This window comes from Salvelinus alpinus, chromosome 6 (assembly GCF_045679555.1).
Source record: "Salvelinus alpinus chromosome 6, SLU_Salpinus.1, whole genome shotgun sequence".
In the NCBI taxonomy this organism is placed as follows: domain Eukaryota; kingdom Metazoa; phylum Chordata; class Actinopteri; order Salmoniformes; family Salmonidae; genus Salvelinus; species Salvelinus alpinus.
Window position 1 is genome coordinate 61,655,152 of NC_092091.1, and position 24,440 is coordinate 61,679,591.

General features: G+C 42.7%; 1 protein-coding gene across 2 annotated transcripts; it reads left to right on the top strand.

Annotated features, from left to right (window-relative positions):
* The first annotated feature begins 2,327 nt into the window (after positions 1-2,327).
* Positions 2,328-22,632, top strand: LOC139579094 (uncharacterized). 2 transcript variants are annotated; one of them, XM_071407353.1, is made up of 7 exons: positions 2,328-2,929; positions 3,176-3,303; positions 3,496-3,669; positions 16,366-16,518; positions 16,907-17,018; positions 17,235-17,356; positions 21,694-22,632. In XM_071407353.1, exons 1-7 carry the CDS (start codon positions 2,671-2,673, stop codon positions 21,994-21,996), a joined length of 1,251 nt encoding a protein of 416 aa, XP_071263454.1. In that variant the 5' UTR covers positions 2,328-2,670; the 3' UTR covers positions 21,997-22,632. The 2 variants fall into 2 exon arrangements, with proteins under 2 accessions (XP_071263454.1, XP_071263453.1); XM_071407352.1 differs by lacking the exon at positions 21,694-22,632 and having other exon boundaries at positions 17,235-19,860.
* Positions 22,633-24,440: the final 1,808 nt, after the last annotated feature.

The following is a 24,440-nucleotide window of genomic DNA, read 5'->3' on the forward strand; positions in this document are numbered from 1 at the left end:
TTGCTTATTTTTTTCTTTAAGCAATGGCTTTTTTCTTGCCACTTTTCCGTAAAGCCCAGCTCTGTGGAGTGTACGGCTTAAAGTGGTCCTGTGGACAGATACTCCAATCTCCACTGTGGAGCTTTGCAGCTCCTTCAGGGTTATCTTTGGTGTCTTTGTTGTCTCTCTGATTAATGCCGTCCTTGCCTGGTCTGTGAGTTTTGGTGGGCAGCCCTCTCTTGGCAGGTTTGTCGTGGTGCCATATTCTGTCAATTTTTTATAATGATTTAAAGGTGCTCCATGGGATGTTCAACATTTCTGATATTTTTTTTATAACTAAACCCTGATCTGTACTTCTCCACAACTTTGTCCCTGACCTTTTTTGAGAGCTCCTTGGTCTTCATGGTGCCCCTTGCTTAGTGGTGTTGCAGACTCTGGGGCCTTTCAGAACAGGTGTATATATACTGAGATTATGTGTCAGATCATGTGACACTTAGATTGCACACAGGTGGACTTTATTTAACTAATTATGTTACTTCTGAAGGTAATTGGTTGCACCATATCTTATTTAGGGGCTTCATAGCAAAGGGGGTGAATACATATGCACGGACCACTTTTCCGTTTTTTATTTTTGTAGAATGTTTTGGAAAATTTTATTTTTTTCCATTTCACTTCACCAATTTGGACTATTTTGCTTATGTCCATTACATGAAATCCAAATAAAAATGCATTTAAATTACAGGTTGTAATGTAGCAAAATAGGAAAAATGCCAAGGGTGATGAATACTTTTGCAAGGCACTGTATTTGTTTTTAAACATTTGCATGCTTTTCTCCAGCAACAAAACAAAAGCTGATTCAAAGGTGGCATGGTAGATTCCAAAAAGACTATCAAGGAGAGGACACTTCCTTTGGACTACTAACGAATTTATATCTCCTCTGCCACTTATCGGAGGTCGGAAGGCACACCCGGGTGGTTGGAAGAGCGCGCATGTTTGAAAAGGAAAAGCGGTGCGATAGCTTTTGATAAAGAAGAACATCAAGACGAAACAGATGTTTTATAAGTGGGATGCACTGTTGAGAAATACATCCCGAGGGGTTCGTGCTGATTGTACGGAGATTGTGACAGCCGGTTAAAATTGCGTCCCTTGACAAGGTAAGAACAATATTTGTCAGTAGAAGTGCAATATTATCATAAGGAGATGTATACTTGGAATACGGAGGAGGAATGGAGGGGAAAAGGAGAGGCAGAGGAGGTCTGAGAGAGGAAGATGGTGAGCTTGAGTTGGTTACAATGGCAGTGGAAAAGGAGATTTGTTAAAGAAGAATGGTAGAAAGTGTAAGCAGAGTGAGCTGAAGACAGGAGGAGAAATGGAAGTGAATGAGGGCGAAGTATTGGAGGTGGTCGGTGTGGGGAAGTTCTCGGAGCCCGAGGCTTGCACTGAGGGTCAGGATATTGATGAACTGTGACCGTAGGAGTGAAGTTTTTGGAAAAAGTGGACCCTTTTGGCTGATCCATTTGTGGTTTCAGGTGAGTGAAAACAGTTGGGTGCTGTGGAATCGGTGAAGGTAACAAGAAGTGGTCTTGTGATAATTGTTTGTGTTTCTGCTGGTCAGGAAAGTAGTGGTATGTGTTACCTGTAGGGGTGCCCATGGGGCTTGAGATCTGAAATGTTCTGTGCGAGAGGCAGGTTGAGGTTTCCAGGGTTAGAGTAGTGCAGAAGTTGTCATATGCTGAGGCAGTGAAGAAAGTAGAGGAACATGGGTCAAGGAGGAGGGATCCTGAGAGGAGTGGTGTGAGTAGAATATCTGTACCAGTAGATGGATAGGACAACAAGTGACATATTGTAATGAAACAGCAGGGAGCAGGTCTCGAACCTTCGACCTTCTAGCCCGAGGCCCGGCGCGCTATCGACTGTGCCGCAAAAGCATGCTCGTGGGCAGAGTCGATTTCCGCGCTTATAAACCCAGTGTCATTACAATATGTTTCAGTAAGACTGGATTTATAGCAGTGATAATCGATTGTACTGCAGGGATGGGACGTAAATCGCAGAACATTGAGGTTGTGTTGGCAGCTGCAGAGAAGTAGCTGACATCAGAGTTAATGGGTGTGTTAAGTGGTGGTGTCAGGTTGTTGGCCTGATGTAGGACTACATAGATTTAAATAGTGGTGGTGGTGGTGTTATTTTTTTTGTGAGTGTAGTGTTAGATAGTAAGGTATTTGTTTTTATTTATTCCAAGCAAAGTATACGGGAGGTGTACTCCAGTCTAGTAGGTGGCGGTAATGCAACATGCCAACCCCCGTTAAACCTCAAAGAAGACCACATATAAGTTTCCGGTTCACGGAAGGACATACTTTTTTTCTCAAATGCGGAAAGGCCCATGAATAGGAGGTTTGATGTGTAACGTAATAAGCAATACCGTATTTCAAAGAACAGCGCGCATAGACTTTTTACTTAGCCGCACCATTTGAGCTGACTTCAACCAATAACATCTGTGCAAACGCAAGTAAACAATGATCAAGAACCATTTCCACGTTAGCATTTTTGTTGGAATTTAGACTTTTATTAACACCCTGGAACTCAAAACGGCACAACATCACTCCAGGTAGAATTTCAATCGCGTTGGAGACAGGACTTACTTGATAAGATGTTATCTAGGTAACGCTAGCTAGCTGTTAACGTTAGCTAACAATGGCTAAATGTATGGGTTTTCACACTCAAATAGCCTCCATCATGGAGCTGCTAGCGAATTCAGCCGTGACCGAGATCTGTAAACTCGTAGACGACGACTATGCAGTGTTTCGTTTGGAAATAAATCAAAGCCAGAAAGAAAACAGGGGGTTGCAGAGGAAACTACAGCTACTGGAACTGAAGGTGGCACGGGAGCGCGTCCTCGCCAGTCGTCCCAGTAGTGTCAAGATCCTCGACCGATACAGAGGAATGGCAAGAGGTACATTTTGCAGAAGGGATGTCATCCCGATAATGTCAGAAGTTGCGTCGGTGAGAATTTGGTGATTTTAGCTTGTACTTTTCTTAACCTAATTATAATAACCTGTTACGTTAAGTATTCTATATTGCTGCTAACCTGATACGAAAAGTGACTTCTGACATTAGCTGCATCCCACCTAGTCAAAATCTACACTACGTGGACAATACCTAATTTAACCACCCCTTTCCCCCCCAATAACCCTATTAGGTGAAGGACATCCCACTGGAGGCCACATGAGTTTTGTGAACCCAGCGGGACACAGCACGTGGGGAGATGATCAACCCATAGCTGTTGAGGGGAGTGAAACCTCAAACAAGCATGTTATTGTGATAGAGGTTAGTGTCATAGTATTACATCAAAATTAGAGTACATCAAATGTGGCCTGTTTATTTCAGAAAGGCTCCCCTCAGCTATTAATTTGCTTACATGTACATCCTTATCTGCCATAGGGGTGCTGTGAGACTTCCCTACAACATTGTTATCCAATTCAAATCATGTACAGATAATAACCTCTCTTCTTGTGTCAGTCTGCAGAGGCTGCAGGTCCTGGGGTAAAGCAGGAGAGGACTGAAGGAGAGGACCCAAGACACAACAGAGACATCCAGACTGGCGCAGAGGCTGGAGTGACGCCCTCTGTAGCCATGGAGGACTTCCCCACCGTCACCATGCCCCAGGCCAGGACCCGACGCAACATCAGGGAGGTCAGTGGAACGGCGAACGCCGTGCTCAAGTCAGACGTACACTGAGACTTTAACTGTAACACACAGGCTCTTAGACGCAGGATCTGACCACAGATCAGACCCATAGAGATGGGGGGGCTACTGGGCTGAATTCTTGCTCCCGGCTCAGAGTATTTACAGGTATTTCAGCAGAGCCAGAGGATGGTTAATTGGGGATAGTGATGCGTTAGACATTGGCAGCCATTATCCGTCTGTTCTTACGCTACAGAGATGGACCCTGGCAACATGCCATTTGGTTTAGACACAAACTGATCTGTCTAGAGGGGACTGGAACCAGTACAGTAGTAGTGTATACTCTGAAGGGTGCCTAGATAAGAAAGGGGAGGGTCTGGTTGTAGATGAAGTGACTGAAAGTGGAGGGCGACGTTCCTCCCACATGGAATGCAGATTGTCACCTAGGAGACGGACTCTCACAGAGCAGAGATTTCTTAGGTTACAGAGAAAGCTTAGAGACAAATCCAAATGTCACGACCCACTCCCCTTTCCACACGTTCAGGGATTGCGACCCAGTTTCCTCATCGATGGGCCTTCTGATTCAAATGTCCTTTTCGATCAGGTATTGAACTCAAAGGGCCAAGTCGTGGGGAGGGGGAGCAACATCAGTCAATATTAAAGACAAACGTTCCTCTGCATGTTCTTTAACAAAGGCTTCAGCTGCCCCCAGAGGGTGGAGATCCACCAGAGGGTGGATTCTCCCGCCAGCTTCAGCTGAACATGCACCTCAAGGTCCACAGGGGAGAGAAGCCGTTCGCCTGTACACACTGCAGGAAGAGGTTTTCAGAGAATAGCTACCTAAGGACACACCAGCAGAAAACAATCCCATTCTAGAACATAGAAAGTAACCATTCCACTTGATAGCTTCTGACGTTTAGACGAACCCCTACATTAAAGACAAAGATGAATTGTGATTATTGTCAGATGAAAACATCCTCAGATGCATTTGATGCACACTGAAGATGGCGTCGGCTGGTAGGGCTGTCGTCTTATCGACTCTTAACCCACCATGCTATTTTGCTTGTTTTTTTGCGTTCGCAACTTGTTTGGTACATAATGTAGCTGCTATCGTCTCTTATGACCGAAAAGAGCTTCTGGACATTTGAACTGGGTTTACTCACCTCAAATTGGACGAGGACTTCTTCTTCAATGAGTCAGACGTGAGGGATATACAACGGACACCCCGTGATTCACTGGAAAAGTAAACGTAGGTTTTGCAGAAAGAAATCAGGCTGGCTTGTGAGGATCAGGCGACGAGTGGCTAATCTGCCCTTGCTTTCTGTACTGCTAGCTAATGTTCAATCGCTGGAAAATAAATGGGATGAACTGAAAGCATGTATATCCCACCAACGGGACTTTCAAAACTGTAACATCTTATGTTTCACCGAGTCGTGGCTGAATGACGACATTAAGAATATACAGCTGGCGGGTTATATGCTATCGACAGAACAGCGGCCTCTGGTAAGACATGGGGTAGAGGCCTATGCATATTTGTAACAATAGCTGGTGCACAATATCTAAGGAAGTCTCAGGGTTTTGCTCGCCTGAGATGGAGTATCTCATGATAAGCTGTAGACCACACTGTCTACCTAGAGAGTTCATCTGTATTTTTCGTAGCTGTCTACATACCACCACAGACCGAAGTTGGCATTAAAACAGCACTCAATGAGCTGTATTCCGCCATAGGCAAACAGGAAAATGCTCATCCAGAGGCGGCGCTCCTAGTGGCCGGGGACTTTAGTGCAGGGATACTTAAATCAGTTTTACCTTATTTCTATCAGCATGTTAAATGTGGAACCAGAGGGAAATAAAATTCTAGACCACCTTTACTCCACACACAGAGATGCATACAAAGCTCTCCGTTTGGCAAATCTGACCATAACTCTATCCTCCTGATCCTGCTTACAAGCAAAATTTAAAGCAAGACGCACCAGTGACTCAGTCTATAAAAAAAGTGGTCAGATGGACTGTTTTGCTAGCACAGACTGAAATATGTTCCCGGATTCTTCCGATGGCATCGAGGTGTACACCACATCAGTCACTGGCTTTATCAATAACGTCGTCCCCACATTAACTGTACGTACATACCCAACCAGAAGCCATGGATTACAGGCAACATTCGCACTGCGCTAAAGGGTAGAGCTGCCACTTTCAAGGAGCAGGACTCTAACCCGGAAGCTTATAAGAAATCCTACTATTCCCTCCGACGAACCATCAAACAGGCAAAGCATCAATACAGGACTAAGATCGATTCGTACTACACCGGCTCCGATGCTCGTCAGATGTGGCAGGGCCTGCAAACTATTAGACTACAAAGGGAAGCACAGCCGAGAGCTGCCCGGTGATACGAGCCTACCAGACGAGCTAAATAACTTCTATGCTCACGTCGAGGAAAGTAACACTGAAACATGCATGAGAGCATCAGCTGTTCCGGAAGACTGTGTGATCACACTCTCCGCAGCCGATGTGAGTAAGACCTTTAAACAGGTTAACATTCATAAGGCCGCTGGGCCAGACGGATTACCAGGACGTGTACTCCGAGCATGCGCAGACCAATTGGCAAGTGTCTTCACTGACATTTTCAACCTCTCCCTGTCTGAGTCTGTAATACCAACATATTTTAAGCAGACCACCGTAGTCCCTGTGTTCAAGAACACTAAGGTAACCTGTCTAAATGACTACTGACCTGTAGCACTCACGTCTGCAGTCATGAAATGCTTTGAAAGGCTGGTCATGGCTCACATCAACACCATTATCCCAGAAACCCTAGACCCACTCCAATTTGCATACCGCAACAACAGATCCACAGATGACGCAATCTCTATTGCACTCCACACTGCCCTTTCCCACCTGGACAAAAGGAACACCTACGTGAGAGTTATTCATTGACTACAGCTCAGTGTTCAACACCATAGTGCCCTCAAAGCTCATCACTAAGCTAAGGACCCTGGGACTAAACACCTCCCTATGCAACTGGATCCTGGACTTCCTGATGGGCCACCCCCAGGTGGTAAAGGTAGGTAACAAATCTGCCACGCTGATCCTCAACACGGGGGCCCCTCGGGGTGTGTGCTCAGTCCCCTCCTGTACTCCCTGTTCACTCATGACTGCACTGCCAGGCACGACTCCAACACCATCACTAAGTTTGCTGATGACACAACAGTGGTAGGCCTGATCACTGACAACGATGAGACAGCCTATAGGGAGGAGGTCAGAGACCTGACCGTGTGGTGCAAGGACAACAACCTCTCCCTCAATGTGATAAAGACTAAGGATATGATTGTGGACTACAGGAACAGGTGTACCGAGCACGCCCCCATTCTCATCGACGAGGCTGTAGTGGAGCAGGTTGAGAGCTTCAAGTTCCTTGGCGTTCACATCACCAACAAATTAACATGGTCCAAGGAAACCAAGACAGTTGTGAAGCGGGCATGACAAAACCTATTCCCCCTCAGGAGACTGAAAAAATTTGGCATGGGTCCTCAGATCCTCAAACTTCAACAGCTGCACCATCGAGAGCATCCTGTCGGGTTGCATCACTGCCTAGCATGGCAACTGCTCGGCCTCCGACCGCAAGGCACTACAGAGTAGAGGTCGACCAATTTAATCGGAATGGCCGATTTTAATTAGGGCCGATTTCAAGTTTTCATAACAATCGGAAATCGGTATTTTTGGACACTGATTTGGCCGTTTAAAAAAAAATAATGTACACCTTTATAAATAACCTTTATTTAACTAGGCAAGTCAGTTAAGACATTCTTATTTTCAATGACGGCCTAGGAACGGTGGGTTAACTGCCTCGTTCAGGGGCAGAATGACAGATTTTTACCTTGTCAGCTCGGGGATTCAATCTTGCAACCTTACAGTTAACTAGTCCAACGCTCTAACCACCTGATTACATTGCACTCCACGAGGAGACTGTCTGTTACGGGAATGCAGTAAGAAGCCAAGGTAAGTTGCTAGCTAGCATTAAACTTATCTTATAAAAAACAATCAATCAATCATAATCACTAGTTAACTAAGCATGGTTGATGATATTAGTTTATCTAGCATGTTCTGCGTTGCATATAATCGATGCGGTGCGTATTCGCGAAAAAGGACTGTCTTGCTCCAATGTGTACCTAACCATAAACATCAATGCCTTTCTTAAAATCAATACACAAGTATATATTTTTAAACCTGCATATTTGGTTAATATTGCCTGCTAACCTGGCTCGTTGCGAACTCTGTGAAGACTATTTCTTCCTAACAAAGACAGCCAACTTCGCCAAACGGGGGATGATTTAACAAAAGCGCATTTGCGGAAAAAAAAGCACAGTCGTTGCACGAATGTACCTAACCATTAACATCAATGCCTTTCTTAAAATCAATACACAGAAGTATATATTTTTAAACCTGCATATTTAGCTAAAAGAAATCCAGGTTAGCAGGCAATATTAACCAGGTGAAATTGTCACTTGCGTTCATTGCACGCAGAGTCAGTGTATATGCAACAGTTTGGGCCGCCTAATTTGCCAGAATTTTACGGAATTATGACATAACATTGAAGGTTGTATTTAGACTTATGGATGCCACCGTTAGATAAAATACGGAACGGTTCCGTATTTCACTGAAAGAATAAACGTCTTGTTTTGGAGATGATAGTTTCCAGATTTGACCATATTAATGACCTAAGGCTCGTAGTTCTGTGTGTTATTATGTTATAATTAAGTCTATGATTTGATAGAGCAGTCTGGCTGAGCGATGGTAGGCACCTGCATGCTCGTAAGCATTCATTCAAACAGCACTTTCGTGCGTTTTGCCAGCAGCTCGTCGCTGTGCTTCAAGCATTGAGCTGTTTATGACTTCAAGCCTATCAACTCCCGAGATTAGGCTGGTGTAACCGATGTGAAATGGCTAGCTAGTTAGCAGGGTGCGCGCTAATAGCGTTTCAAACATCACTCGCTCAGACTTGGAGTGGTTGTTCCCCTTTCTCTGCAAGGGACGCGGCTTTTGTGGAGCGATGGGTAACGCTGCTTCGAGGGTGGCTGTTGTCGATGTGTTCCTGGTTCGAGCCCAGGTAGGGGCGAGGAGAGGGACGAAAGCTATACTGTTACACTGGCAACACTAAAGTGCCTATAAGAACATCCAATAGTCAAAGCTATATGGAATACAAATGGTATAGAGAGAAATAGTCCTATAAATACTATACTAACTACAACCTAAAACATCTTACCTTGGAATATTGAAGTCTCATGTTAAAAGGAACCACCAGCTTTCATATGTTCTCATGTTCTGAGCAAGGAACTTAAACGTTAGCTTTTTTACATGGCACATATTGAACTTTTACTTTCTTCTCCAACACTTTGTTTTTGCATTATTTAAACCAAATTGAACATGTTTCATTATTTATTTGAGGCTAAATAGATTTTTATTGATGTATTATATTAAGTTAAAATAAGTGTTCATTCAGTATTGTTATAATTGTCATTATTACAATTTTTTTTTTTAATCGGCCGATTAATCGGTATCGGCTTTTTTTGGGGTCCTCCAATAATCGGTATTGGTATCGGCGTTGAAAAATCCTAATCGGTCGACCTCTACTACAGAAGGTAGTGCGTACGGCCCAGTACATCAGAGGCCAAGCTACCTGCCATCCAGGACCTCTATACCAGGCGGTGTCAGAGGAAAGCCCCCAAAAATACTCCAGCCACCCAAGTCATAGACTGTTCTCTCTGCTACCGCACAGCAAGCGGTACCGGAGCGCGAAGTCTAGGTCCAAGAGGCTTCGACCCTCAAGCCATAAGACTTCTGAACAGCTAATGAAATGGCCACCCAGACTATTTGCATTGCCCCCACGCTCTTCTACGCTGCTCTGTTATTATCTATGCATGGTCACCTTAACTCTACCTACATGTACATAATTACCTCAACACCGGTGCCCCCCACACATTGACTCTGTACTGGTACCCCCTGTATATAGCCCTGCTATTGTTATTTACTGCTGCTCTTTATTTTTTATTCTTATCTCTTACTTTTTTAAGGATTTTCTTAAAACGTCATTGTTGGTTAAGTAAGTAAGCATTTCACTGTAAAAGAAAACCTGTTGTATTCGGCGCATGTGACAAATAACATTTGATTTGGAATTACGAGAGTAAAAGATTTCAATGTTGAAGATTCCCGAGTAAAAGTATTTCATCCAGACACTGTGATATACAGTTGAAGTAAGAGGTTTACATACATCTTAGCCAAATACATTTAAACTCAGTTTTTCCACACTTCCTGACATTTAAGCCTAGTAAAAATTCCTTGTCTTAGGTTAGTTAGGATCACCACATTATTTTAATCATGTGAAATGTCAGAATAATAGTAGAATGATTTCTTTCAGCTTTTATTTCTTTCATCACATTCCCAGTGGGTCAGAAGTTTACATACACTCAATTTGTTTTTGGTAGCATTGCCTTTAAATTGTTTAACTTGGGTCAAATGTTTCAGGTAGTCTTCCACAAGCTTCCCACAATAAATTGGGTGAATTTTGTTCCATTTCTCCTGACAGAGCTGGTGTAACTGAGTCAGGTTTGTCGGCCTCCTTGCTCACACATGCTTTTACAGTTCTGCCCACAAATTTTCTATGGGATTGAGGTCGGGGCTTTGTGATGGCCACTCCAATACCTTGGCTTTGTTGTCCTTAAGCCATTTTCCACAACTTTGGAAGTATGCTTGGGGTCATTGTTCATTTGGAAGACCCATTTGCGATCAAGCTTTAACTTCCTGACTGATGTCTTGATGTTGCTTCAATATATCCACATTTTCCTGCCTCATGATGCCATCTATTTTGTGAAGTGCACCAGTCCCTCCTGCAGCAAAGCACCCCCACAACATGATGCAGCCACACCCGTGCTTCACGGTTGGGATGTTGTTCTTCGGCTTGCAAGCTTCCCCCCTTTTCCTCCAAACATAACGATGGTCATTATGGCCAAACAGTTCTATTTGTTTCATCAGACCAGAAGACATTTCTGCAAAAAGTACGATCTTTGTCCCCATGTGCAGTTGCAAACCGTAGTCTGGCTTTTTTATGGCGGTTTTGGAGCAGTGGCTTCTTCCTTGCTGTCGATATAGGACTCATTTTACTGTGGATATAGATACTTTTGTACCTGTTTCCTCCAGCATCTTCACAAGGTCCTTTGCTGTTGTTCTGGGATTGATAAGTACGTTCATCTCTAGGAGACCGAACGCGTCTCCTTCCTGAGCAGTATGACAGCTGCGTGGTCCCATGGTGTTTGTACATATGAACGTGGTACCTTCAGGCATTTGAAAATTGCTCCCAAGGTTGAACCAGACTTGTGGAGGTCTACAAAAAATATTTCTGAGGTCTTGGCTGATTTTTTTTGATTTTCGCATGATGTCAAGCAAAGAGGCACTGAGTTTGAAGCTAGGCCTTGAAATGCATCCACAGGTACACCAAATACTGAGTATGTAAACTTCTGACCCACTGAGAATGTGACGAAATAAATAAAAGCTGAAATCAATCACACTCTCTACTATTATTCTGACATTTCAAGTTCTTAAAATAAAGTGGTGATCCTAACTGACCTAAGACATGGGATTTTTACTAGGATTAAATATCAGAAATTGTGAAACTGAGTTAATGTATTTGGCTAAGGTGTATGTAAACTTGTGACAACTGTGTATGTATGTGACATACAGTGCCTTCAGAAAGTATTCACACCCCTTTTGCCACATTTTGTTGTTTTTCAGCCTGAATTTAAAATGTATTTAAATGGATTGTTTTTCACTGGCCTACATGCAATTACCCCATAATGACAAAGTGGTATTGTTTGTACAAATAATAAAAAATGAACAGCTGAATTGTCTTGAGTCAAGTATTTAACCCCTTATGGCAAGCCTAAGTATATTCAGGAGTAAAAATGTGCTTAACAAGTTGCATTGGACTCACTGTGTGCAATAAGTCATTCAAAATCATGTTAAACGCGGTCTCATCTCTGTACGCCACACATAATTCTCTATAAGGTCCCTCAGTTGAGCATTGAATTTCAAACACATTCAACCACAAAGACCAGGGAGGTTTTACAATGCCTCATAAAGAAGGGCACCTAATTGTTAAAAATAATTAAAATACATTGGATATCCCTTTGAGCATGGTGACATTATTAATTACTCTTTGGATTGTGTATCAATACACCCAGTTACTACAAAGAGACATGCGTCTAACTCTGCTGCCGGAGAGGAAGGAAACTGCTCTTGGATTTCATTGAGGCCAATGGTGACTTTAAAACAATTACATAGTTTAATGGTTGTGATAGGAGGAAACTGAGGATGGATCAACATCGTAGTTACTCCACAATACTAACCTAAATGACAGAGTGAAAAGGAAGCCTATACAGAATAAAAAATATTCCACAACATGCATCCTGTTTGCAACAAGACGCTAAAGTAATACTGCAAAAAATATTACAAAGCAATTCACTTTTTGTCCTTAATAGAAAGTCATATGTTTGGAGAAAATTCAAGACATTACTGAGTACCATTCCAATTCATTCCAAAGGTATTCGATGAGTTTGAGGTCAGGGATCTGTGCTGGCCAGTCAAGTTCTTCCACACTGATGTCGACAAACAATTTCTGTATGGACTTCACTTTGCACAAGGGCAAGCTGAAACATGAAAAGGCATTCCCCAAACTGTTGCCGCAAATTTGGAAGAACAGAATTTTCTAGAATGTCATTCCCTTCACTGGAATTAAGGGACCCCAGACCACTTTTCCTCCACCAAACTTTACAGTTGGCATTATGCATTGGGGCAGGCGGCAAGCTTTACACCTCTCCGCCGACACTTGGCAGTGCGCATGGTGATCTTAGGCTTGGGTGCAGCTGTTCGGGCCATGGAAACCCATTTCATGAAGCTCTCGACAAACTGTTCTTGTGCTGACGTTGCTTCCAGAAGCCGTTTGGAATTCGGTAATGAGTGTTGCAACAGAGGACAGACAATTCTTATGCGCTTAAGCACTCGGCGGTCCCGTTCTGTGAGCTTGTGTGGCCTACCACTTAGTGGCTGAGCCGTTGTTGCTCCTAGACGTTTCCACTTCACAGTAACAGCACTTATAGTTGACCGGGGAAGCTCTAACAGGGCAGAGATTTGACAAACTAACTTGTTGGAAAGGTGGCATCTTATGAAAGTGCCACGTTGAAAGTCACTGATCTCTACAGTAAGGCCATTCTACAGCGAATACGTCTGGAGATTGCATGGATGTAAGCTCAATTTTACACGCCTGTCAGAAATGGGTTTAGCTGAAATCCACTAATTTGAAGGGGTGTCCACTTACTTTTGTATATATAGTGTATGTGCCCTAGCCTACCACGCAAAGGCACCATGGATTTATTTTTCCTGGTTGACACAGACTTGCCCTACCTGCCTTCTCGACCCTATCCCCACCACCTTCTTAAAACAGTTTTTAATTGCATATCTGAAAAAGTGCTAGCTATTGTTAATCACTCCCTGTTCACAGGCACTTTCCCACCACTAAAAACTGCTATGGTGAAACCCCCTGTGAAGAAAAGTAATCTAGAATCTTCAGCTCTTAGCAATGTTCGGCCAATCTCCAACCTTGCATTCTCAAGCAACATTCTGGAGAAATTGGTGTTCAAACAGTGCCAACTGTATTTTTGAAAAATGTGTCTGGTTTTCGGGCCCAGCACCGAGACCACCACCTTAGTTATAAAGTGGTAAATGATCTTAGAGCCAACACAGATGCCAAACAGCTCTCTGTCCAAACAGTACTCTTGGATTTAACTGCTGCATTTGACACTGTTGACCATGCTGTCTTTCTGGACAGACTGGAGATGTGGGTTGGCCTCTCCAGTCCAGTTCTAATTTGGTTTAGAACCTATTTAACCTGTCAAGAGTTTGTCACCCGTGGTGAACATAACTCAGAAAATACATGTGGCGTACCACAAAGTTCGATTTTCGTGTCCGGTACTGTTCAGTTTATGGCAGCGTTAACAGAAAGCACAGCATTGATTTTCACTGCTACGCAGACAATACACAACTTTGCATTTCTGTGTCACCAGAGGATTTTAGCTCCACGGATAAATTATTAGACTGTTAGTGATTTTAAATACTTGGATGGCTCACAACTTCCTCCAGCTAAATAAAGACAAGACCGAGGTACTTATTGTTGTACCCAAAGCACAGAGAATCTGGCCGCACTTTTTTAATTCAATAAAGCTAAAACACCAGGTTAAAAACCTCTGTGTTATTTTAGATTCTGAACTCAATTTTGAATCGCACTTTAGGAAAGTGATCAAAATAGCTTTTTTCCACCTGAGGAACATTGCCATGGTGGGGCCGTTTCTCTCTCAGGCTGATGCAGAGAGACTCATCTATGCTTTTATTATAAGCAGGCTTGACTACTGTAATGCTCTCCTGTCTGGTCTACCCAAGAAAGCCATTTGTCAACTGCAAAACATACAGAATGCTGCAGCATGGGTACTGACCAAGACCAGACGGAGAACAACAATGACACCGGTTTAAAGGTCTCTGCACTGGCTGCCTGAGTTTTTTTTAAATAATTAATTTAATTTCTTCTCTTGGTTTTTAAATCAATCTGTGATTGTGCACCCCAATACATGTCAGACATGCTTTTAAATTATGTACCCAGTAGGCAGGATTTGGTAGGTTACTTTCTAAATATAATCTGTTAGTTACTTTTGGATTACCCAAACTCAGTAACGTAATCTGATTACATTCAGTTACTTTTATATTAATTTCCCCTTAAGAGGCATTAGAAGACAGAAATGTATGTTAGCAATTGAACCACATCTATTACAGGATAAATCAATGTTAAAGTTTACATATCTGGCCATATATGGATGTTAAATTTTACTTTATGGGTTGGTTATGTAGGTTTCTTCTAACCCACAGCTTTCTACTACATATAATAATACGATGAAATTATCTTTACATTAAAAACCAAAGTCTATCAGCATTCCAGTCATTCCAATAAATGTTATACCCCTTAATCTTCAAGAATAGGACTTGGAAATATGGAAGTATAGATTAGCCAAATTGTTTTACCTGAGCATAACCTCAACTAATGACTTATTAATCAGCCCTACTATGTTTTTTTATGATTTTGTTGTCATGGAGGACTGATTGTGCTCCATGATTCGAGTTGAAAAATAAAAGCTATGCTCATGGAATGGCATGCTTTGAGCGCTACTGAAAAGTGCTATTTACATGTGAAAAATGAATGCCATATGCTGCATTTTGCTTTAGGCCTATTGTTTAAATTTTTGTTGGTGACACTTTGATACCTTGATAATAGGCAGCTGTTTAAAGGGCAAATCCACAGATGGAACAACAACAAAATGGTCGCCCCGCCTCTGTAAATGAGAGCGCAGCAGTGCGATTCACATCAATGTGCTATGTAGATGTCAATAGTAAGTGATATCTGTTTTGCCGTAGACTACACCACTGCTGTCATCCTTACCTTCAAGCATTTATTGGAAAATCTTTGGATGCTGACAGCAGTCATACCATTGGACGATTCCTGCTCTTTTCCCATGATCCATCAAACCTATTTGGTGTGTCATCATAGTGGTCTCTGACTTCTGGTCAGACTCGCTCAGGTAGAACAAACTTAAACTTGTGCCTTTTCAATGCTGATTTTAATGTCTTTGAGAAAATAATTTCTGAATTTAAAACTAATCCTCGAAGTAATCATCTAGTTTTTCAAAAGTATTTGTAATCTGATTACAATATTTTTGCTGTAACAGATTACAGTTGGTTGAGAGAATGCCAAGAGTGTGTAAACCTGTTATCAAGGAAAAGGGTGGCTACTTTTTTGCTTACTACATGATTCCATATGTTATTTCATAGTTTTGATGTCTTCACTATTATTCTACAATGTAGAAAATAGTAAAAATAAAGAAAAACCCTTGAATGAGTAGGTGTGTCCGAACTTTTGACTGGTACTGTGTGTGTGTGTATACTTAATCTATGGCAAGAACTGAAAATGGTTTTCTAGCAATGATCAACAACCAATTTTGACAGAGCTTGAAAATGTTAGGAAAGTATAAATGGGTAAATATTGCACAATCCAGGTGTGGAAAGCTCTTAGACTTACCCAGAAATACTCAGTTGTAATTGCTGCCAAATGTGCTTCTACAAAGTATTGACTCAGGGGTATGAATACTTTCATTGGCATTGTATAAGCCTAACACGGCTGTTACATAGTGTTTGTACTGAGTAGGCTATATGATAACAAATGCCTATTTCATTACTTCCATTGAACTATTTTTATTTATTTTTTCCCCCAGACACTGTTTTTGAATGAGGAAATGTATGCGGTTCAAATTCATGTGGATTTTCTTTTTTTTTACGTGTATGTTCAATAGAATAAAGTCCAATTTTGTGTTAAAGACTTGATTGAGACTCTCTTTAGTATACATGCATCTGATCTCACCCTATTCTGCATACACACAACAGCGCTTTATAACCAATATACACTTACTAAATATACCTACACATACTAACACCTACTGTACACGTCAAAATAGTTTACGTAGTGGGGATGGGTTAACCCTCCATGTTGAAAGTGTTTATCTGTGTGTGTGTGTACCTGAGGGGGAGTATGTCTGTGTAATCTGTATCACCTGTCTCTTCCAGGAGGAGGAGGGTCCAGAGGTGCTGCTGGTGAAGGAGGAGGATCTGGGGAACCCTGAGGGGATCATGGTCATGGAGGACAACCAGACTACACCTCCTCCTGAACCCACAGAGGAACCAGCTGAGCAGCACAGGACCACACACAGTCTCACTGAGGTGAGCCCACTGTGAACTACTGTTTGAATGGTATTAGGTCAGGGCCCGAACTCACACAACCTCCGAGCAGGAGTACTGATCTAGGATCAGTTTTGCCTTTTAGATCATAATGAATAAGATTATATGGAAAGATCCTAGATCAGCACTCCTACTCTGAGACTCTTTGTGGATACGGGCCCAGGTCTTGATTCATTTTGTGTGGGACCATGCCTTAGAATTATCAAACCATTAAAGAGTGTCAAGTAATCAAATTAACCAACATGTATACATTGTATCAAATCAATTAACATGGTTGCACTGTACTCCTAGCAATCCCTCATAGTTCCATAGCAGGGTGCTCATATCAGATTTCTGGATCCAACATCGTCTCAATCTGTATCTCTTACAGTCAGTAGACATGGAGGATGGGAAACCTGATCTGCTGCTGGTCAAAGAGGAGACAATAGAAGACGAACCAGAGAGCATTGATCTGCTGAGTGGACTAAAGATGGGGGAGCAAGGTAAGGGAGAAATACATATAGCCTACATACAGTAATAGATCTTCAATGGGAATAGTGATGCGTCTGGATATAGTTTTTTCTTCATTCATGAAAGGAAATCAATACAATTTATGTTAAATACAAAAACACAATGTAAACTTGACAAAATAAATACATATGTAGAGTTTTTTTTTCCTGTCATGTTTATAAAGTCTATTTTCTAACCTCTTCCTGCAGGTGATTGGCTGGAGGCTAACAGAGGAGACTGGGTGGACATCTTGGATTCCCAGATCGGTGCAGCCAAAGGCCCAGGGGACAACCTCACTGGGCAGGCCAGGACCAGCGGCGACATAGCGGAGGTCAGTGGATGGGACATTGTCTTCAACTCTGGGCTGCGGAACAACACTGTCAACCAGGAACAGACAGTCGAACACAAAACAACAACCAAACTGGAACACAAAATAACATCCAGATTTAGTCTCCATGACAACAGATTGGCTGCGACCAGGACGAAGCATAGATTTGGTCTGCGGGGGCGAGGAGTTGTCCGTATGCGGCAGGAGAGAACAGACACAGACTCAGCTAGCGATGCTCCGTCCTGCTCCTATAGTTGTGATTCAGAGAGACTGATGGCGCCTCAGGTTAACCCCCTAACAGGTGCTGCCTTCAGCCTGCCTTCTATAGGATCTATCAACTGGAACATGGACCCTGCGACAACACAGACACTCCCTGGCCTTCATCCTCCTCACACTCTCCAAATGTTAAACCAGACCTCAGACAATGCCAGTGCACTAAATGGCGACACAAGCCCATTGACAAAGGACAGTAGTTGTAACTATATCAGCAGATCCGGTGAAAAAGAGAAGCACTTCCCATGTTCTTTCTGTGGGAAAGCCTTCAGTTTCCCCAAACAGTTGGAGATCCACCAGAGGATGCACACGGGGGAGAAACCTTTCGGCTGCCATCTTTGCCGGGTGAGTTTCTCTCAGTTGTCCAACCTGAAGAGGCACCAGAGGGTCCACACAGGGGAGAAACCCTACAGCTGCCCCCAGTGTCACATGCGCTTCACCCAAGCTGGCAGCCTGAAGAGGCACCTGAAGGTCCACACGGGAGAACGGCTGTTCGCCTGTACGCACTGCGGGAAGAGGTTCTCAGAGAGGAGCTATCTCAGGATACACCAGCAGAAAAACCATTCCACTCTATAAAATAGACACAATTCCACTTAATAAAAAAAAAATCTTAATTTTAATATTTTTACATTTAGATCAAACTCTGCATTTAAGACAATTAATTTTCATTGTTGTCAGCAGAAAAGATCCACAGATGCATTTGGAATAATGAGGTTAACATACTTCTGTGTTTAATATTCCTGGGTAGAATATTGCATCCTGACATTGTGTGATATATAGGGCATATATAAGCCCAAAATTCTGTTACATATTGTGTTTTTACTGAGTAGGCTATATGAGGTTCACAAATTCCTATTCGATTACATCCATGGAACGACAATTTTTTTCACAATTTTTTAATGAGAAAATGAGTGCAGTTGATCAAGTTGATGCCGATTTTTGTTGTTGACGTGTACAGTGGGGCAAAAAAGTATTTAGTCAGCCACCAATTGTGCAAGTTCTCCCACTTAAAAAGATGAGAGAGGCCTGTAATTTTCATCATAGGTACACTTCAACTATGACAGACAAAATGAGGGGGGAAAAAATCCAGAAAATCACATTGTAGGATTTTTAATGAATTTATTTGCAAATTATGGTGGAAAATAAGTATTTGGTCAATAACAAAAGTTTATCTCAATACTTTGTCATTGCCAACAAAGGGTATATAACAAAGGTCAAACGTTTTCTGTAAGTCTTCACAAGGTTTTCACACACTGTTGCTGGTATTTTGGCCCATTCCTCCATGCAGATCTCCTCTAGAGCAGTGATGTTTTGGGGCTGTTGCTAGGCAACACGGACTTTCAACTCCCTCCAAAGATTTTCTATGGGGTTGAGATCTGGAGACTGGCTAGGCCACTCCAGGACCTTGAAATGCTTCTTACGAAGCCACTCCTTCGTTGCCCGGGATCATTGTCATGCTGAAAGACCCAGCCACGTTTCATCTTCAATGCCCTTGCTGATGGTAGGCTTTGTTACTTTGGTCCCAGCTCTCTGCAGGTCATTCACTAGGTCCCCCCGTGTGGTTCTGGGATTTTTGCTCACCGTTCTTGTGATCATTTTGACCCCACGGGGTGAGATCTTGTGTGGAGCCCCAGATCGAGGGAGATTATAAGTGGTCTTGTATGTCTTCCATTTCCTAATAATTGCTCCCACAGTTGATTTCTTCAAACCAAGCTGCTTACCTATTGCAGATTCAGTCTTCCCAGCCTTGTGCAGGTCTACAATTTTGTTTCTGGTGTCCTTTGACAGCTCTTTGGTCTTGGCCATAGTGGAGTTTGGAGTGTGACTGTTTGAGGTTGTGGACAGGTGTCTTTTATACTGATAACAAGTTCAAACAGGTGCCATTAATAAAGGTAACGAGTGGAGGACAGAGGAGCCTCTTAAAGAAGAAGTTACAGGTCTGTGAGAGCCAGAAATCTTGCTTGTTTGTAGGTGACCAAATACTTATTTTCCACCATAATTTGCAAATAAATTAATTAAAAATCCTACAATGTGATTTTCTGGATTTCTTTTTCTCATTTTGTCTGTCATAGTTGAAGTGTACCTATGATGAAAATTACAGGCCTCTCATCTTTTTAAGTGGGAGAACTTGCACAATTGGTGGCTGACTAAATACTTTTTTGCCCCACTGTATGTGTGGTTTTCATATGGTGTATTTGACACTTTGTTTAATAAACACAAAATGGGACATTTCATTCTAAGACTTTCATTGTGACTCTTCAGTATTCATCACATCTGATCTCACCCTATTCTGCACACACCAATACCACCTACAAAGGGCCCGATTCAATCAAATCCACTTTAGCCAACAACTGCATAGCTGACGTTTTGAGGTGTCGGAGGTGGAACTGGAGGTATCACTGTCGAATCCACAAGCGATTCCAGGCATTATACCTAAAGCGGACATTGCCATTGGCTGCACGGAGTCGCATTAAGAGAAATCCCATGCGGCCGCCTTTACAATTTTGAACACTGGAATTTGAGATGTAATCTATACCTCGATTAGGCCTCATTTTGTTTGAATGATTTTCAATTTCAATTATTTCTATACAGCATAAACTTTCTCATTCTGAACTACTAATGTGAGTGGGATGGGTGTGGCTTCGTGAAAATGATCACAAGAGCTGCTAGTCACCGATTTGACAATTCCACCACCAAAACAGCTATGCAGGTATCGGCTATAGCTGGTTAATGATGGATCGTATTGAATCCAAGCCTTAATATACCTACACATGCTCACAAACACCTACTGTACACGTCAACATTTTTGCCAGGTTTGTCTGACTTTTGACTTATAGCTGACTCATATTTACCCACAACATATTTGTTCACCATGATGGATTTAACAATGAGGTAATTTTGTAACTACAGTATAGGACTCAAACATAGTGGGGATGGGTAAACACTTTGGGGCCATACTTGTGAACATTAGGAAAAAGTAGAAGTTCAAGGTTAAGTTTAAGCACCAGCCAATTACAATCATTGATGTAGTGGCACGTGATCAAAAGCTACATGTTAGCGGTTCCCATTGCATAACCTTGCACATTTAGCCCTATGATAACCTCACCGGTGGCCGTGATTATTTCCTGTAACAAATTCTGTATCAGCCAATTAAAACCCTCGAGGTAGTTGGACGTGTTCCAATACTTGTTCACGGAAGCTTCCTCAGAGAAGTACAGCACATACTGATAATTAAAGCAACTACATCAAGTGTATTTCACTGACTGGTCAAATTGCTCTTTGTATAGAGTGCCTAGCTCCATGTAATTGTCGCAGATTGTGACAAGGGTTCGAATCTCACGCCCCCCCCCCCCCCCCCCCCCCCTTTGAAATGTAGAATTACATTTATTGTGTGTTGAAGGGACGTAGCCTACAGTCAACCGTTTGAAAATTAAGATCAAGAATGAATTTAATAAGGAACTACCTCTTCAGACTTGTAGACAAACACCCTGCAAAAATGCTTCACTAATGAAGAGTGACAAACTTTGTCCATTTAGGTTGATACTGGTGTTTTATAGTCAGATAATGCTAGTTCCTTAATTCATGTTTACTTGACATGAAGTAGTGAATATGTGTGTACTGTAATGTTGAACCTTTTCAAAAGTATTCTAAAATAAATGTTATCAAAGCGAGGATACCAGATTTACAGAAAAGTGTTACCATAGTGAGAAAAGTTATTCTACTTTCACATGAATCGCAATAAAAGTACTGTACTTCAAAGTTGAGTGTAAGACCATTTTGTTCAAATTAAATACAAAATTGACTCTGTGCTGACAGACATGGTTATTTTTGTATCATTGCAGGGACTGAGTTTCCCTTATCTCAGTCAAACCAAAATATACTTAATTCTTGAATCAATACATATGGAACGTTTGTATAATAACCTCCAATGGCTCCATATTGTTCAGTGTTAAGAGATGGGCTTGACTGTGGTTAATATTTTATAATACCATGTCATGTTTCTGTGTGTACTGCAAAGAGTTTCTTATATAAACCTTTATGCTTTTCTGTTCAATTTGTGTTTGTAGTCTGCAGTTCAAGAGGACCTGCTGATATCCAGTGTTGCTTGCAGGAGAAAGTGGACCTCTGAAGCGGCTGGTCACAAACCCTGGCCCCGGATCAGAACCCGGGATCAGGAGCCGTCGCTCTTCCTTCCCGAGTTGGAACCAGGACCGAACCACGAGGGACAGAGACTCTACCACACAGAAGACAACCAGTGGACAGGTGGACTGAACAACCTCAGTCCTGGTGATCATCAGAGAGACAGGCTCCAGTCAGGGATCCAGTCTGCAGCCCAGACCCTTCTCTTCACAGTCTCAGTGCAGGGATGAAGCAGTACCTGGGGCTGATAGAGACAGACCCTCCTGTTCCTATGATACAAACACCACAGTGTCCATGATGAAAAAATCAGGTCACCCTGGGCTTCAGCCTCCACAGAGTCTATCCCAAGTCTGTCATCTCCTTCAGGATCTTGTTTAATGCCTGGTGACTGGGTTCATAGAAGGTCTGGGTCTGGACCTGGGTCTAGACTTCCTCAGTTACCTCATGGTTACCCCACCAATACAGACAGGGGCAGGATGGGCGTTCACCACAAGAGGTACCTAGCCCGCTCTCTAAGCAGAGTCTCTCCCACTGGATTGTGGAGGCTATCTCCCTGGCATATAGCATTAAGGGTTACCTACTGTAGTGTTGTACGCGCCAACTCCACCAGGGGTCTGGCAGCGTCTTGGGCGTTGTTTAAAGGGTTGACTGTAGGAGATATTTGTGCTGTGGCGAGTGGGGCATCAACACACACTTTTTGAGAGGTTTTATCGCTTGGATGTCACTGCTCCATGTTTAGCCCAAAGCATGCTTACTGCGGGGACAGGGGACTGAAAGTTGACTGACTGAAAGGGAAGGTAACTGTTATGGGTGTAAGATGGCACAGTGATGCCATCTGTTGGTAAATGTTAATTACTGCAACTCCAGTGTTTTACCGGTGTGCTTGAGATACCCGGAAATATTGTAATGTACTGAACAAGACTGGTTACTCGCATCAATGCCTCTGTCTCGTCATTTAACATTCAAACAGTAACGTTATGACTATAACTACTGTTCCCTGAAGGAGGGAAACGAGGTACGACACCCGTTTGGCCTCGCACCGTCCGTTACTGGGCTCGGTGAAGAGCGGTATTAAATTGAAGGAATGAATTCGAGCCTTACGCTTATCAACTGTGGAAGGCGGGACTGGCAGCGAGGAGTGGATTTATTTGGCCTTCATTGGAATTTTAGATCCTTCAATCATAGTATGTTATACCTTGTTTCCCTCCTTCAGGGAACAGTAGTCATAACGTTACATTTGCTATCCTGTTAGGGCCCTCAACAAAGCTTTAGTGATGGGGGGGCGCTCATGCAGCTGGGGATCCGAAGTGCCCTGTGAGAGAGAGACAGGTTGAAATTACCACAGTTTGAGTGGGGCAGAAAGTTTCCTATGCTGAGGCAGTAAAGAGAGGATAGGGGTGAGTGATTTGAGCCCCCTAGTGAGTAGGGGGAGAGAGAGAGAGTAGGAGAGAGAGAAAGTTTCCTATGCTGAGGCAGTAAAGAGAGGATAGGGGTGAGTGATTTGAGCCCCCTAGTGAGTAGGAGAGAGAGAGAGAGAGAGAGAGGTGGGTCACGATCAGATGAGCTCCTGCATTTTTCAGCATTTTCTTTAAAAAAGATAAATTTAGAGTTAGATAAACTTGGATTTTTTGTCAGGAACCCATACAGGATGCTACCCTCTACAACATAACCTTCACTTCAAATCAAAACTCAAAACCTACAACCTGATTTTGGACGGATTTACGGAATCACCTGGAAGGTTCACATCTACCAAGGATTAATTATTATATTCAGCAAATCCTCTGGAAAACAACAGAAACCTGAGAACACCACCCAACCTGGAACTGAGTGAGTAATGTTTAGTCTGAAACTATATTTGATTTCCAAAAGCCAAGAAGAAAAATACATGACACTACTTTATAAGGACTGAATAGTAATATAATTCTGCCAAGCTTGATACAGCTTCAACTAGCACTTAAGTGTCAAGTGAGAGGTGTCAAAGCCCATTAGCCCAACAATGGCAGGAGAGTCGAATAGTCTACCCCAACCAAATGGAGAGGCCTTAGAAGCTCCCTCCTGCTGTTCAGAGGTAATTAAAATACAGTACCCTGTGCATGTAAAAAATGACAAGACAAGAAAAGATCACAAAATGAAGCTCCTTATGGAAAATCAAGAGACACTTTTTGCTGACTATTACAAAAATGGGAACATCAGCAACCTTATCTTCCACACAAACCATCCCCAGGCATGGCACAGTGCTATATTAGCACACTACCCCTCTGTTAAGAGAGGGGGGGTTAACGAGGGGTGGAAACTCAGGATTCTTGACAATGAGGACGAGGAGTCAGCTAATATAAATCTCTATAAGTCTGGAACAGTATTGGTACAGGGCAACCACAAACAGTTTCAGCTGGACTTTCACCTAATCAAAGAATTAGCCCAGCAGGAGAAGCTCTCCCTTGATAAAGATACCCCCACCCCAAGTGGGTCAGACCAAACCTCTTCACCATATAACCCCACAGACGAGCAACCCTCAGCAGACAGTCAACCTCCCAGTACAGAGTACTTCTCCCTCATTGAAATGAAGGATAAATTCACCCAGCTGGAGGTAAGGCAGGTGGAGCTGGAACAGCAGGTGATCACACTCCAGTCAGCACAGACCCAGACAACAGTCCAGCACAACAACACCCCCTTA